Here is a 17,521-nt window from a genome sequence, read left to right as displayed (position 1 = left end):
AATACTTCTGAGCTTTATCTATTCAAATGAATATTTGTTTTAGGAATAAATTTAGTTCCCTAAAACAGAAGTGATAGTGTAACCTTTGGAGTTTACTCTTGGCATCAATCTGTGATAACTTTTTGTATGTAATGTTAGAAGAGTTTTTGTTGTTAAGATAGGATCTCAATATCCCAGGCTGGCCTCCAACTCCCTATGTAATACTGATTTTCCTGCAACCACTTCCTGAATGCTGGGATTACAGGCATGTACGTACCCCACATGTGGTATGTGGGGTACAGAGGGGTCAAACCCGGGAACTTATGAATGGCAGGCAAGAACTATATCAACTGAGCTATGTATCTCCAGCACCAAGACTTCCTGCTCTTCAAAGTTTTAGATTAAGAGTTAGAGTAGAGAGATGATGGCTCAACAGTTAAGAGCTTGTTCTGATCTTACATAAGACCTGAGCTTGGTTTCCAGCACCTAGGATGGATGGGTGGTTCCCAAGCACCTGTAAATACAGCTCCAGGGCATCTGATGCCTCTGGTTTGCTGGAGGACCCGAATATACATGGCATACTCAGGTGACACCAAGTCCAGCCTTTTGTTTGTTTGTTTTTTGTTTTGTTTTGTTTTGATATGTACCCCAAGTTGGTGTCAAACTCGAGTTACTGAATTCAGTCCTCTTGCCCCAGCCTCCTGAATACTGAGATTACAAGCTTGAGCTTGCCTGGTGTAGAGTGCTTTTGTTTGTTGTTTTCATGTGCATATGTGCTTGGTGCCATCCATCAGGAGCCAGAAGAAGATTCCCTGGAACTGGAGTTAAGGAAAGTTGTGAGCCATCAAGTAGGTTCTTGGAATATGGATCATAAGAACAAGTGCTCTGAACTGCTTAAGTCATCTCTTCAGCCCCCTTGTTTTGTTTTGTAATGTAGCTGGGTATGCATGTTACTAAATTTCTAACTTTTTTGCAGCAACTTATGTATTAATAGATATTTAATACATGTTTTTTAGTGAAGGATTAATGATAAATAATAATTTTTTCAAAAAGCTCCCAAAAGCTTTTGTGGGGTGGGGGGTGTCTTTTGCTTGTAACTTCCTGGTTGTTGTGTGGCATAACTTTCTCTGTGGAGACAAAACACACATGTCTACTTAACCAGATAGGGAATCACGGACCAAAGTATAGATACCACCAAAGTCCAATTTGGTGAACCAGTGAGCTTTGTTGGGACTGCTTATAGGAATATGAGTGAAAGATTGCTTACATAAGAAGCAATGACTCAAAGACCACTGCATCACCAAAGCTCACCCCAGGATGAGTGAGAGTTCACAAAGCTGGGAACCTGGAGCATACTGCACAGCCTGTGGGCAGCTCAACAAGTTGGAGAGTGTCCTTTCCAATTGACTCAGTTGGTCTAAACCTCTTCCAGGCATCTTGGTTGGTTTCTGTTGGTTCCAGACAGCTGGTCTGGCCTCCAAGTCTTTTTTGTAGCTTTTCTCCTGAGAATCTGTTTTGCAGCTCTCAGCTTCTGTTGGAGGGCAGGGGACTCTTACCGTTTATTGGTTACTCTGACAGGTAGGGACCTAGTGAATCTGGTCAGATTGAGGGACTTTCTGAAGCTATTTTAAGGTGTTAGCTTCTTATTTAAGGAGCTCCCTGCAGAGTGGAATGTTTCAATCTAGGAGCACAATACTGGTCCTTTCTTTGCCTTTTCAGGTTAGGTCAGTCTCTGTATAATACTGGGTAATTGGACAAGATCAAATAGCAGTGTAGCAGACACACATATAGTCTCATACTATTTGGTGGAGGAGAAAGAAGGCTTCAAGAGACAGAAAGTATAATGATGGCAAGGTGGAATTCTGAGGGAAAACATCAAATTATATAGAGATATATGTGAATAAAGACATTAGAATTACATACAGATTCCAAGGCAGCTTACAGATTTCTGCATTTTATCTATTTTGTGAACTTTTATAAATATTTTGTTACTTTTATTGTACCATTCAAAGTTCTATGGTAAAATGGCTTTCATCCTATGTCTCAATGAATTTCCATTTTAATTAGGGAAGCAATTATGAATGAATTATAATTCAGTATAGGCACGGACATCATTATAATTATTTTAGAATAAATATTAGTACTTTCAAACTTAGAAGCCAAGTGTTGGAGAAATGGTTCGGTAGTTAAATGGTTCGCCTTCCAGAGTACCCAGGGACAATTTGAAGCACCCATGTATATGGTGGCCAACCCTATCTCCAGTTGCAGGGATCTGATGCCCTCTTCTGCCCTTGAAAGGCACTGCATGCAAGTGGTGCACTGACATGTGCTGGCAGACCGTTCATACACAAAATAAACACATGTGATGGTACATGGTGTTTATGATCCAGTCCTTGGGAGGCTGAGGCAGGAGGATTACACTTTTAAGGCCAGCCTTGCTACTTAGTGAGAGTATGTCTCAAAAGAGAAAGATGTAAATAAGTGGTACTACTTAAGGAAAAAAAATTTAAAAATTGCGTCTTTGTTACCTTATTTTTTTGCAAGTTAACATCAGGTAGTCCCATAGTGGTAATTAATGTGCCTACCATGGAACTGGTAATTCTGCATCTTCCTCCTAAGGGTTGGAATTATAGGCCTCACAGAACCAAGCCTGGTATGAAAATACAGGGTTTTTTGCGGGGGAGGGGAGTGTCTTTGAAAAAGATTATTTGGTAAAATGCTTGTCACGCAAGTGCAGGGACTTTGTAGTCTCCAGCACACATTTAAAAAGCCAGCTATGATGGCATGGGCTTTAAATCTCAACAGTGAAGAGGTGATGACCAGGCTCTTTGCCCTAATCTGTGAGATACAAGTTTAGTGAGAAAGTTGCCTGTGAGATGTCTTGGTAGGTAAAGAAACTTTCCAAGCCTGATGCCCTTTACTCCTTCAAGAAGTTTCTAACTTCTGCACATGCCCTGTGGTAATTACATGCATGCAAGTGTGTGTGCATGTGCAAACGTAAATGTGATTTTAAAAACTGCCTAACTTTCTTCAGTTAATCATTGTGTAGTAGAATGGCTCCAGATAAACTGAACACAAAGAAGATATCTTTTTTACAGAAATAGATTTATGTAGCCCTGGCCCTCTGTAGCTAAGGATGACCTTGAAGTTTCTGATCCCTCAGCCTCTAGCTGGTGCTTAGGTTTTTGGTTTTTTTTTTTTGTTGTTGTTGTTTTAAACACCTATGTAATGTACTTTGATAAACATACACATTTTTATTTGGTGTATTTTGATTTTTAAATTTGGATTTTATTTATCATCATTGTGTGTATGGTACATACCACGGTAAGGGTGTAGAGGTTAGAGGATAGCCCTATGGAGTCAATCCTCTCCTTTCTCCTTTACAAGTGCAGGGCATTGAATTCAGGTTGGCAGACTTTTATAGTAGGCACCTTTACCTTCTAAGCCATTTTGTACGTTTTCTTTATATAATCAAGATTTTTTTTTTTTTTTTTTTTTTTTTTTTTTTTTTTTTGGTTTTGGTTTTTTTTTTTCCCCCGAGACAGGGTTTTTCTGTGTAGCTTTGCGCCTCTCCCGGAACTCACTTGGTAGCCCAGGCTGGCCTCGAACTCACAGAGATCTGCCTGGCTCTGCCTCCCGAGTGCTGGGATTAAAGGCGTGCGCCGCCACCACCGCCTGGCAAGATTTGTTTTAAAATCATTTTGTAATATAGAACATGAAGTGTATGGGGATGGTGATGTCTTAGTAATATGGAGAATGAAATTTTGTTTCTGATTTTACGTAGATGGGAATGATGAGCAATCCCAGTCCTTATGGTTCACCATATACTCAGAATTCTGGACAGCAGATTGGAGCGAGTGGCCTTGGTCTCCAAATTCAGGCAAAGACTGTACTACCAAATAGCTTATCTCCATTTGCAATGGACAAAAAGTCAGTTCCTGGTGGGGGAATGCCCAACATGGTGAGTACGAAATCTTTTAGACTGTTTCTTCCTCTTTTTTCTCTTCTGTTTTGATTTTGGAGACAGGGTTTCTTCTCTGTGTAGTCCTGGCTGTCCTGGAACTAGTTCTGTAGACTATGGTGGCCTTGAACTCGCAGAGATCTGCCTGCCCCTGCCTCTCAAGTGGGATTAAACTTGTGTGCCACCTCCACCTGCCTCTTTCTTTCTAATATTTATTTATGTATGTATAGGGTAGGTTTGTGCGCGTAGGCCATGGTGAATATGTGAATGGTAGAAGTCATTTTACAGGAGTTGATTTTCTCCTAACGTGAGTCTTGAACTGTAATCAGGCCATTCCCATTACCCATTAAGCCATTTTGTGAGCATTAGGCTGGCATTTAACACAATCATACATACTTGGAGCCTGACATACATGGTGGGGTGAATCATGTGAGGGGGCACCTCATACCTTAGAATGGAATTTTACTTATCAAAGTCTCCATATGGAGTCTTATTTCCTGTGCTTATTGATCTGTGGGAAGACTAATCAAAATAAGAGTAAATGTGTGCTACAATGAAGTCATTGGGGCCTATCCTTCAGCAGGCTATACTGTTACTGAAGGTTAGGAGACTAGAACTTTTCTGTTCTTGGAGAAAGACTCTTGCAAAGGTTTCTATTCTCAAGGACTGAGTATACTAATTTTATTTGCATTAGTATAATAATTATTATATATTTATTTCTGTCTGTTGAGGTGGAACCTGGTGCATGTTTGGCTGCTGTTAAACTCCATTGTGCAGCAGCTGTAATTGACAATTTTCACCTTTCAAAAATTTCTACTAAGGAGGCTCTCTGTAAGCTTAGGCCAGGCATGTCTACATAGCGAGTTCCAGGCCAACAAGGGCTAAGGTGAGACCTTGTCACTTAGGGGACATGCTAGGTGTGGTGCAGCACACCTTTAATCTATGGAGGCAGAGACAGGTGGATCTCTTGTGATTTGGTTCAAACAATTTCTAGTTGTGAATTTTAAGTTTAAATAGTTTGTTTTTACCTTTCAATAATTGTCCTAGAGTAATTTTATTTTGCTTTTTTACATGTTTTAATATTTTGTGTTGTGTTCATTGCCTGTATTTTTAGAAAGTCTGTTAAGTTTTAAACATACAAAGATAAAGAAAACATGTCCTTCCTCTCCTAAGAAATAACTTTTATTTCTATTTATTTCTTTTTATTAAAAGAAAAGTTTATTTCTTTTGGAGGTGTAAAAACAAATTTTTTTTCTGGACATGGTGGCACATGTCTTTAATTCCAGTACTTGTTTTTTTGTTTTAAGATTTCTTTTTGTTTATGTGTATATGTATGGAAACATAATGGTGCCCAAGTAGGCTAGAAGAGGGTCTTGGATCTTTTAGAGCTGAGTTAATAGGTGTTTGTGAGCTCTGAACATGTGTGCTATGACTTGAATTTGGGTCTCTGGAAAAGCAAGCTCAGTGCTTTAAAGCATCTGTCAAGCTCCCATGTGTTTTTTCTTTTTCTTTTAAGATTTATTTATTTATTTATTATGTACACAGAGTCGGGTGCCAGATCTCATTACAGATGGTTGTGAGCCACCACGTGGGTGCTGGGAATTGAACTCAGGACCTCTGGAAGAGCAGTCGGTGCTCTTAACCTCTGAGCCATCTCTCCAGCCCCCCATGTGTTTTTTAAGACAAGGTCTGGTAACAGGCTGGATTCAGATTTGCTGTATAGCAAAGGCTGGCCTTGAATTCTGGATCTTACCCTCTGAGCCTCCAGTACTGAGAATGTGTAGTTTACCTGTTCTTCATTTTGGTTTAGTTCTCTGTGTATACATATTTTGACTATCACTGAGAGATGTTGTAATTTATTTTCTTAACTGCATTAAGCTTTCTTATAATAGGAGCTATCGTGTATTTATTGAATTCTTTCCATCCAAATAAACAAATGAAGTCTGGCATATAGTAAATCACTAAGAAGGGATTAATTTGAATATATCTAGTCCTTATTAAAAGAGAGCACACAAATCTTTGTCACGTCTTTTAGAGCCAGCAGCCTACCCCATCGGTCCAGCAGCCAGGCCTGGTGACTTCAGTTGCCCCTGGGATGGGTTCTGGAGCACACACGGCTGATCCAGAGAAGCGCAAGCTCATCCAGCAGCAGCTTGTTCTCCTTTTACATGCTCACAAATGCCAGCGCCGGGAGCAGGCCAATGGGGAAGTGAGGCAGTGCAATCTTCCCCACTGTCGAACCATGAAAAATGTTCTAAACCACATGACACACTGCCAGTCAGGCAAGTCCTGTCAAGGTGAGTAGCCTCAGGGTTATTGTTTAGTACCTTGATTATGGTGATGACGTTATGGACACACACATGTTCTTACATCAAAATACATAAATTTGGGAGCTGGAGAGATGGCTCAGAGGTTAAGAGCACTGGCTGCTCTTCCAGAGGTCCTGAGTTCAATTCCCAGCAACCACATGGTGGCTCACAACCATCTATAATGAGATCTCTCACCCTCTTCTGGCCTGCAGGGACTCATGCAGGCAGAACACTGTATGCATAATAAACAAACAAACAAACAAACAAATAAATAAATTTTTAAAAAAACCATAAATTTGCCTCCCCCCTGCCCCCCATAAACAAAGCAACTTTATACTCCAGGTACATTCTAGACCAATAAAGTCACAGTTTCTTGGTATACATTTGCTTGTTTGTGACATACCTGGAGATTGAACCCTGAGCCTTGTACATGCTAGAGAAGCACTCTGTTGCCGAGCCATGTCTCTACCCCGAAATTTGCCAGAAGTCGCTGATTAGGCTGATCTAGCTATCAGCTAGTTCTGAGGATTGATTATCACCAGCTCTCAAGCATCGGGGTTAACGTGACTGATAATTTTTGGGCACTAGGGGTCTGAACTCTGGTCTTGATGCTTGCACAGCAAGGCCTAAGCTACTTCACAACTTGATCATTCTTCACTTGCCTATCATAGTACCTTTAAAAAGCTATTGTCGGATGAAATGCAATTTACCTGCTTTGGTAAAAGAATCTTGATTATATTCTCTCTGGGGAATTACAAAGATAGCTGCTGTATAACAGCAAAATATTTTAAGTAAGTAGGATATAGTAGGACAGGAAGTTGTAAAGGCTTCTGTTTTCTATTTTGTGATATTTGATTTGTTGCAGCATAGCACTGCTTAGATAGTACTGTTGAAGGCTTAGTCAAAGCCATGTGGACAAAAACCAAACGCAGTACTACAGTTTTACCCAATTGGATAGTTTTAAATGTGGCATCACTGTTTTATAGGTATGTGTTTTCTGCACTATAGCCTGGGATATCTTTACTTAAAAGAGGTATCACATCGGGATCACTTGTTAAGTTGGCTGTTAATCCTGTAACGAAAACTTGAAATTATTGTTTTGTTTTAGTGGCACATTGTGCATCTTCTCGACAAATCATTTCACACTGGAAGAATTGTACAAGGCATGATTGTCCTGTGTGTCTTCCTCTCAAAAATGCTGGGGATAAGCGAAATCAACAGTGTAAGTGATTAAATCTTGCTAATTTATTCCCAAGTTTGAGAACCACACTGGTGCCATTGGTAGGGTTTAGAGTACTGCTTGATTATGTGAGACTAGTGAATAAACTGGTCCTGTCATGCCATACTAAAACTTTAGTAAAGTGAGAACTCAGTATTCCTTATCTTTAAAAAGATCAATAAGTGAATGTGTGTCAGAGAGTCTTACTATGTAGCCCAGGCTGGCCTTGAACTTGGTATCTTTTTGCCTCCGCCTCCTAAGTATTGGGATTACAATTGTGTACTGTCAGGTACAACTTATTCTTTACTTTAAAATTTCCTAAATTGAAGCATCGTTGTTTTGGCATTGAGTGGCTGCTGCTTACACACTTCCAGCCAAGTAGATCATTTAAACAAACAGGTTTTTTTCTTCCTGATGTCCTGGAAATTGCTTTGTACACCAGGCTGTCCTGGAACTCACAGAGATCTGCCTGCCTCTGCCTCCCAGGTGCTGAGATTAATGGTGTATACTACCACTCTGTGATTTTTTTTTTTTTTAAGTTTTAGTTTTAGTTTTTCAAGACACGGGTTTCTCTGTGTAACTCTGTATACCAGGGTGACCTCGAACTCATGGAGATCCGCCTGCCTCTGCGTCCCGAATATTGGGACTAAAGGTGTGCACCACCACCACGCGGCTTCCTAGCTGTTTTTAAAGCTATTTTTTATTTTATTTTATTTTATTTGTGTGTGTGTGTGAATTTGTATTTTATAAAATAAATTTATCAGATGATGATGAGATTGTTCTCAGAGAAAAGTAGTAAGTAAAAATACTGTATTTAAAAAGTGCAGCTACCACATCTTTCTTCCACAAAATATTAAGCATTTAGTATTAAGAGATAAATTTGGGCCAGGTGGTGGTGGCACATGCTTTTAATCTCAGCACTCGGGAGGCAGAGGCAGGCAGATCTTTGTGAGTTCGAGGCCAGCCTGGTCTACAGAGGGAGTTCCAGGAAAGGCGCACAGCTACACAGAGAAACCCTGTCTCGAAAAACCAAAAAAAAAAAAAGAGAGAGAGAGAGATAAATTTGGAAGTACATATAAAGCATGTATCTAGAAAATTAAAAAAAAATTAATCAGAGACATAATCTATAATACTGAGTTACTTTAGTAATTGAAACTTTAAAAAAATTCATTAAGCATTTTAGCTCTTTTTCTTACCAACTATAGTATTCTAATATTGCATCTTTTGTCTTTTCTAGCAATTCTGACTGGAGCACCAGTTGGGCTTGGAAACCCTAGCTCTCTAGGAGTGGGTCAGCAGTCTGCCCCTAGCCTAAGCACTGTCAGTCAGATTGACCCCAGCTCTATAGAGAGAGCTTATGCTGCACTTGGACTACCCTATCAAGTAAATCAGATTCCACCACAACCCCAGGTACAAGCAAAGAATCAACCAAGTCAGCAGTCGGGACAGTCTCCTCAAGGCATGCGATCTATGAGCAACATGAGTAAGTTCTTCTAATCCAGAGGTGATGTGGTTAAGTGTGGAAACAGCATGTATAAATCAAGATTAACCTGACATAGGCATGCTCCCTCTCCGCCCTCTCCCTCCCTACTTCTATCCTTTTCTGTTTTGTTTTCTACTCAATGTACTTTGGAATTAGGTTTTTTTTTTTTTTTTTTTTGGTTTTTCGAGACAGGGTTTCTCTGTGTAGCTTTGCGCCTTTCCTGGAACTCACTTGGTAGCCCAGGATGGCCTCGAACTCACAGAGATCCGCCTGGCTCTGCCTCCCGAGTGCTGGGATTAAAGGCGTGCGCCACCCACTGCCCGGCTTGGAATTGGTAATTTTAAAGTGTAGCATAAAGGACATCTTTACAATCCATATGGTGAAAGCAATTACAGCCAATGCTGCTTTTGATGACTTTTCCCTTTTGGGGGGGGGGGGGGCGTGGTTTTTTTTTTTTTTTTTTTTTTTTTTTTTTTGGTTTTTCGAGACAGGGTTTCTCTGTGTAGCTTTGCGCCTTTCCTGGAACTCTCTGTAGACCAGGCTGGCCTCGAACTCACAGATATCCATCTGTCTCTGCCTCCCAAGTGCTGGGATTACAGGTGTGCGCCACCACCACCCGGCTACTTTTTCCCTTTTCATACTTGAGTTTAAATTTCCAGAAATAAGATCCTTTGTGTCTTATGGAACTTTACCCATTGAGTCATTTCATTGATCAACCCTATTTATTCTTGTTTTGTTTTTATTTGGTTGATTTTGTTACTGTTACTTGTTTTTTGAGACAGGATCTCTACATATTCCTGGCTGTCCTGGAGCTTAATGTAGACCAGGTTGGCCTCAAACTGAGAGATCCTCCTGCCTCTGCCTCCCAGTGCTGGCAAAAGGCATGCAGCACCACACCTGTCTGAGCAGCTTTGTTTTTAAAAGGTTATAATTTTTTTGCTTGGTGGTGATGTTGAATGCCTTTAATCCCAGCAGTGGAGAGGCAGGTGCAGGTGGATTTCTGTGAGTTCCAGGCCAACCTGGTCTACAAGATCCTCCTGCCTCTGCCTCCCAAGTGCTGGCAAAAGGCATGCGGCACCACACCCGTCTGAGCAGCTTTGTTTTTAAAAAGTTACAATTTTTTTGCTTGGTGGTGATGTTGAATGCCTTTAATCCCAGCAGTGGAGAGGCAGGTGCAGGTGGATTTCTGTGAGTTCGAGGCCAACCTGGTCTACAGAGCGAGTTCCAGGACAGTGGAGGCTACACAAAGAAACTTCATCGAAAACAAACAAACAAATTAATTACTTTTTATGTGTATTGGTGTGTGTCTTTGTATACACATATACTTGTACTGACCATGGAAGGTGTCCAGGAGGGGTGTTGAGTCTCTCTGGAACTGAATTTTTGGGCAGTTTGGAGGCTTCTGACACAGGGATGCTGGGAACTAAAGTTGGGTCTTCTGGAGCACCACTAAAGTGATCTCTTTGTTTGTTTGTTTGAGAGGGTATCTATATAACCCTGGCTGTTGTGGAATTCACTGCACTAGGCTGCCCCCAAATTCAGAGACCTGCCTGTCTCTGCCTCCCTAGTGCTAGGATTAAAAGATTATACTACCAAGCCATTGTCCAAGCAAGTGTTCTTATCTTAACCTCTGAGTCTTTTTTTCAGTCATACCTTTTTCATTGTATTTTATGTTTGAGTATGTTTTCCTTGCTTGTGTATTATTCTACCACATGCATATAGAGGACAGAAATGAGGTGGCAGTATCCTGGAACTGTAAATTCCATGTGGGTGCTGGCAGTCAAACCCAGGTTCTCTTTTAGAGTAACCAGTGCTCTTATGGTCTCCAACCTCTGTGTTGTTTTTAAATTTTTTTTTTACATTTAGTATTTTTAATTACATGTATATATGTGTGTCCATGTCCATATGTGCTTGTGAGTATAGGTGCCCTTAATAGGTCAGAACTCTTGAATCTTGACTTATATTACAGGTTGTTGTAAGCTATCTGACATGGGTGCTAGGAACTAAACTGGTGTCCCCTGGGGGAGCAGCTTGTGTCTTAACACTGAGCCATATCTCTAGCCCCACCTTGTTTTTTTCAGAGGGGTTTTGTCACTGGACCCCTCAGCATGCTGACAAGCCACAGAGTCCTAGAGACTGGGCTCTCTTGGCTTTCCCATTACTGATATTACAAGTACATATATCACATCATAGGTGCTGGGAATCTGATATCTAAAGGACTTCATGTTACCATGACAAGCACTTGACAGATTAAGCTATCTATTCTTAGTTTTGCTTTTTAATGTTTCATTTATCTGGATTTGTGTGTTTCTGATTGCTTGACTGTATATGTATCACATGTAGAGCTTGAGATAATTAGAGGTTATTAGATTTTTAGAATTGGAATTTTGTATGGCTTTGAGTGTGGGAACTGAACCAAGATTCTCAAGGGCAGCTTTTTATTTATTTATTTAGTTAGTGTTTGTTTGTTTTTTGAGACAGAGTTTCTCTATATAGCCCTGGCTATCCTGGAACTACTCATTCTTTAGACCAGGCTGGCCTTAAACTCACAGAGATCCGTCTGCCTTTGCCTCCCCACTGCTGGGATTAAAGGTGTGTGCCACCATGGCACACAAGTGCTTTTTTTTTTTTTTTTTTTTTTTTTTTTTTTTTTAAACCTCTGAGCTTTCTTTTACTGCTTCCAATATTTTTTGTTTATTTGAGAGAAGGTCTCGCTATGTAGCTCTGACTGTCCTGGAACTCACTTAAGTAGACCTGGATGACCTCTGACTGACAGAAATCTGCTTGCTACTACCTCCCATGTGCTGGGAATAAAAAATGTGTGCCACCAGTAAGGTCTGGCAACCACCCCTTTTGGCACTAGGGTTACTTTTGAGCACTGTATTTTGTGTATGTGCATGAGATCCGGACTCTGATCCTCATGCTAAGGTAGCACACTACCAATTGAGCCTTTTTTCCAACTTCTGTGCCTCTTCTTTCTTACTGGTTTGGGAGGTTGCTTCAAGTGTTAGTTTTTCTGTGTTGTTAATTGCATTGCTAAACGAATGTGCTATTCTTTTTCTAATTTGACAATTTTCTTCACTTGGTTCATGGTATTCATTGTATGGTGACTATTTTATTTATTATTTCCCTATTTTGCTTTATTTTACTTTAGGTGCTAGTCCTATGGGTGTAAATGGAGGTGTAGGGGTTCAGACACCGAATCTTCTTTCTGACTCCATGTTGCATTCAGCCATAAATTCTCAAAAGTAAGTTTGTGCCCTGAGTCCCTTCAAATACTTAAGAATTCTTTGAGTGTTTTATCTAGTTTCCTTGATTTGCAGATAGCTTTTAGGAAGGAAAGGAGCAGGGTGTCCATTCATAACCTTATTTGACATTTGCGTCACTTACATGGGTTAATCTGTACCCCTCCAGAAGAAAGAGGGAGCTGCAGTGTTGTAGCTCCATCCCATTCTTCCATGATGGATACTATCAGAATATACTGTGCAGGTGTATGAAGCTTTCAAAGAATATGTTTCTTTTAGTGTTATTTTAAGCCACTGATCAAAGGCCGTGTTACTAGGTAGATACTATGGCAATACAGCATGGTGACATGACTTGGCTTTTGAAATACAAGAGTTCATCCTCATCCTTCATGAGGAAATGTAACACTTTTCTTTACTGAGGTATACACACAAACAACATGTAGTCTCATACACATGCCCTTTAAACAAATACTCAGTCACTACTCATGGCAGTAAATACTGTTAGCGCTAAGTAAAGCCTGTCTCTAGTACTTCTTCACTAAAACTATTTTACCACTCATTTTTTAAAGCCCAATGATGAGTGAAAATGCCAGTGTGGCCTCCCTGGGTCCTTTGCCAACAACAGCTCAGCCATCTAGTACTGGAATTCGGAAACAATGGCATGAAGATATTACTCAGGATCTTCGAAACCACCTTGTTCATAAACTGTAAGTAAAGCATGTCACTCTTAAGAGTTGTTGTGTCAAAAAAAAAAATTTAAAAAAAAGGGGGGGGGGCTGGAGAGATGGCTTAGAGGTTAAGAGCACCGAATGCTCTTCCAGAGGTCCTGAGTTCAATTCCCAGCACCCACATGGTGGCTCACAACCATCTGTAATGAGATCTGGTGCCCTGTTCTGTATACATAATAAATAAATAAATCTTTAAAAAAAAAAAAAAAAAAAGAGTTGTTGTGGCAGGAGGAGGGGGCATCTGTGGATAGTATGTAGAGCGAGTAGAAAATTTCATAATAAAGAAAAATGGAAGGAAAAAAAAGTTGTTGTGTCAGTAATGTTTTCAAAAATGCTGGGCATGTTACCACCAAAGACATAATCTTTATATAGCCAGGCTGTTGATACTTTGATAATTTACTTCTTGTGTCTTGAGGGGTAAGGTTTTTCTATCCCAGGCTAACCTTGAGTTCTTGATTCTTTTTCCCCCCACCTCCCGCGTACTTGGGGTTGTTGTATGCATCTGTCTGTCACCATGCCTGGTTTTTGATTCTATTTTATTCTTTGCTTTCTTCTTCTCCATCCTTCTTAACGTTATTTTACAAGGCTTTCGTCATTAACATATAAATTATCTGTCCAGTTTCAGGAAATAGTAACTAATTTTTAGTTACTTGGGGCTTGTAAGATGGGTCAGTGACTAAAGGCTCTTGCCATCAAGTCCACCCCTGAACTCGCATGGTAGAAAGGGAAAAACTGACTCCTGAAGATATGCACTGGCCTTCACACCAATGCTGTGCCTTACACCCACAAACAATAAATTAAACAATTTGAATAAAAATTTTGATTTTTGAATCTGGCACTGTTGCCAGAGTACTTGCCCAAGTGCATGAAACCCTGGTGTGATCGCCACGACCACATGAACTAGGTGAGGCAGAAGAGGATCAGACATTCGGGGATGCAAGGAATCCTGCACATGCATGTATAAGCTTATGCAAGTTATCACACAAATTTTAAAAATGGAATAAAACCCTGTTGCTACATATTTTACAGGGAATTACTGCAGTGGGAAACTGTTTCTTTGTATTTTGAGTTAGTCTCTTGTAGCCCTAGCTGTCTTGGAACTGGATATGCAGACCAGGCTGGCCTTGAATTTGGGAAATCCTCCTGCCTCTGCCTGCTGAGTACTGAGATTAAAGGTGGTGGCTACCACACCCAACTTTATAGTGAGAAACTTCTATGATAGCAAAATTGCTTTCTTTTTGCTCCTTCTTTACAAGTTCTTAAAAAAAAAATTTTAATAATTGTTGGGTTTCGTTTTAATAAAGTAAATAAATTTAAAAGAACAGAAATGTCTAAAGGCTCATGATACTGGAAGAAAAGTCCAGTTTTCTCTGTTTATGCAGCACAGTACAACTTTTTACATGTAGAATCACAAAGACCAGAGAGTATTTAATTCATGCTTATATATTTTTGTATGAGTTTATGGTATGTGGGTATGAGTGTGTGGGGAGATAGAAGAGGGTGTTTGATCCACTAGAGCTGCCTAATACTGGTGCTGAGAGCCTAACTTGATTCCTCTGAAAGAAGAGAAATTGCTCTGAATCTCTAAGCGGTCGACCTAGCCCTCCAGAAAGTATTTTTATGGGGTTACTTTTCATGATTATAAGAACCTTTTGATTGTCATTTTAAAAAAAATTTTTAAGTTAATATTGTTTTATATTGTAACATCAACTTTCCTTTAATAAAAATGTTTGATGGGCATGGTGACATAGGCATTTGATTCCAGCACTTGGGAGTCAGAGGCAGGCTAATCTCTGTGAGTTGAAGGCTATTCTGGTCTACAAAGTGAGGTCCAAGACAGCCAGTGCTACACAGAACTGATCATGAACATGATCAAAATTAGGCACACCACTAGAGAAGAACAAAACTAGGCAGACATTGTTCTGTTGGTAAATTTTGAAAAGTATAGTATTTTGGGGTCTGGATTGATGGCTTAAGAACGCTGGCTGCTAAGACAAGGACCCAAGTTCTAAACCAGCCCACCCTCATGACAGGTCACAGCTGTCTGTAACTTCAGTCCTATTGTATATGATCCCATTTTCTGCCTTCTATCGGCACTGCACACTCATGATGCAGACATACAGGTAAAACACCTAAATAAAATACAATTGAGACTTAATGAAATGAACAGCTTCAGAAAAAGAATGAGAATATTATATTTTGTGAATGGACCATGTCAACATTGGTTAGGGTAAACTACACAGTATTATGTTTTACTGTGGTGAATGTATGTAAAGCTGACATGTTATTACAGTGGTACTGTTTTATGTTCCAGTGTTCAAGCCATATTTCCCACTCCGGATCCTGCTGCTTTAAAAGACCGACGGATGGAAAACCTTGTTGCATATGCCCGTAAAGTAGAAGGGGACATGTATGAGTCTGCAAACAATAGAGTGAGCAAGAAGTTTTTCTCTTCTCTGAAGTGGGTCTGTTGACTACTTGTTGCTCTTTGACGAGCTCACCACCCAGCTCCCAAATAAATCACACACAGTGACTTATTCTTTCTTATGAATCCAGCTTTTCTTAACTTAAATTGTCCCATCTTATTTTTTGCCTCTGTGCTTTTATCTTTTTCTGTTTCTGTATGCCTTCCTTTACTTTTTTCTCCGTGGCTTGCTTTGTAGCTGGATGGCTGGCCCCTGGAGTCCTCTTTTCTCTTTTCTTGCTTCTAGATCTTTTCTTTCCAGATACTCCTATTTATTCTCTCTGCCTGCTAGCCCCATCTATCCTTTCTCCTGCCTTGCCATTGGCTGTTCCTGTATTTATTAGAGAAGTCAGGTGCTTTAGACAAGCAAAGTAACACAGCTTCACAGAGTTAAATGCAACATAAAAGAATACAACATATCTTTACATCATTAAACAAATATTCCACAGCATAAACAATGTAACAATCTTCAAATAATCTGCAACAGTTGAGTTTTAAATTTTCTTGTCTTGGTAAGGTTTGGTGGTGCATACTTTTTTGTTGTTGTTTGTGGAGTCAGTTTCTCTGTGTAGCTTTGGAGCCTGTCCTGGAACTTACTCTGTAGACCAGGCTGGCCGCTAACTCACAGATATCCACCTGCCTGTGCCTCCTGAGTGCTGGGACTATAGGCGTGTGCCACCACCTCTCGGCAGTGGTGCATACTTTTAATACCAGTACTCTGGAGGTAGAGGCTGCAGGTCTGTATGAATTTGAGGCCATATACTGAGAACTTGTCTCTCAAAAAACAAAACAAAAAAAGCACATAAATTTTCTTGTCTCCTACAACATGACAAACAATGCTGGTTTTCTTGAGAGGATCCTCTATAGTTTTACTATTCCATCTTCCTAGTACTGAACAGTCAAAATAACAAAGCAGTTCATTTTGTTTGAGACAAAGTTGGAAGTAAAATTTGCTGGTGTCAAAGTTGGTGGAGGCTAGACTTGAATGAATTCTTGATCCTCCTGTCTTTATTTCTCAAGTGTTAACAGAGCAATGTCTTTAAGTGTATGTAAATTATCTTACCTCTTCTTATTTTATCAGCCTCTGTCTCTCAGACTCTCTCTCACACACGCACACACACACACACACACACACACACACACACACACACACACACCCCTGACAATGTTTCTTTGAGTTCTCTGGCTGTCCTGGAACTAACTGTAGATCAGGCTGGCCTCAAACTCTGATCTGCCTGCCTCTGCCTTCCTGGTGCTGGGATTAAGGTGTGTGCTACCATGTCCAGTTTACATTTTCTTATAATACATTATGTTCATGTGGGACTTACTTTGAAAAGCAGCTTATTGTTAGTGGTTTTGTGATGTCTTCTGTAGAATGTGGTGAATCAGTTTATTGATATTTATGTCAAGCAATATTTTCTTTGCATTAAATTGAAGGTTTAAGAATTGGTAGAAGTGGGCAGTGGCGCATGCCTTTATGCTAGCACTCCGGCCGGAGGCAGAGTCGAGCAGATCTCTGTGAGTTTGAGGCCAGCCTGGTCTACAGAGTGAGTTCCAGGACAAGCTCCAAAACTACACAGAGAAACCCTGTCTCAAAAAAAACAAACAAAATGTCACTTTATGCCAGGCAGTGGTGGTGCACGCCTTTAATCCCAGCACTCGGCAGGCAGAGCCAGGCGGATCTCTGTGAGCTTGAGACCAGCCTGGGTTACAGAGTGAGTTCCAGGAAAGGCACAAAGCTATACAGAGAAACCCTGTCTCCAAAAAATAAATAAATAAATAAATAAAATAAATGAATAAAAAAATAAAAAAAAAATAAAAAAATTGGTAGACTGTCCAGCCGTCTCTGTCTACCTTCTCAAGACTCCTGAAAGTTGCTTGCGTCCTTCTCCCATTTCTTAGGTAATATTATATCCTTCTGAGGTCTTTGATATAGTTGGAGATAGTTATAATTTCCTTAGTTATGATAAAAGATAAGTTAGATATGAAACCTTAAACTCACAAATATAGGGTAGATAGGATATCTTTTTTAATTTTGCCAAATACAAATAGACTAGATATTATAAACAGACTAGATATTGTAACTGTATTTCTTGCTTGATAATTGTTTTGTTATATGTAATTCTACTGTTA

At 40.0% G+C, this 17,521-nt stretch overlaps 1 protein-coding gene across 1 annotated transcript in view; it reads left to right on the top strand.

Moving 5' to 3' along the window:
- Nucleotides 1–17,521, top strand: part of Ep300 (E1A binding protein p300) — a 72,711-nt gene that overhangs the window by 22,384 nt on the left and 32,806 nt on the right. Inside the window, exons 3-9 of the mRNA XM_059247908.1 lie at nt 3,764–3,940; nt 5,976–6,237; nt 7,358–7,471; nt 8,706–8,951; nt 12,106–12,199; nt 12,766–12,903; nt 15,239–15,356. Of these exons, the coding sequence (XP_059103891.1) occupies nt 3,764–3,940; nt 5,976–6,237; nt 7,358–7,471; nt 8,706–8,951; nt 12,106–12,199; nt 12,766–12,903; nt 15,239–15,356 (1,149 nt within the window). The remainder of the gene's footprint in view (nt 1–3,763; nt 3,941–5,975; nt 6,238–7,357; nt 7,472–8,705; nt 8,952–12,105; nt 12,200–12,765; nt 12,904–15,238; nt 15,357–17,521) is intronic.

This window comes from Peromyscus eremicus, chromosome 20, assembly GCF_949786415.1.
Source record: "Peromyscus eremicus chromosome 20, PerEre_H2_v1, whole genome shotgun sequence".
Classification (NCBI taxonomy): Eukaryota; Metazoa; Chordata; class Mammalia; order Rodentia; family Cricetidae; genus Peromyscus; species Peromyscus eremicus.
This window is presented reverse-complemented; position numbering and strand designations above follow the sequence as displayed.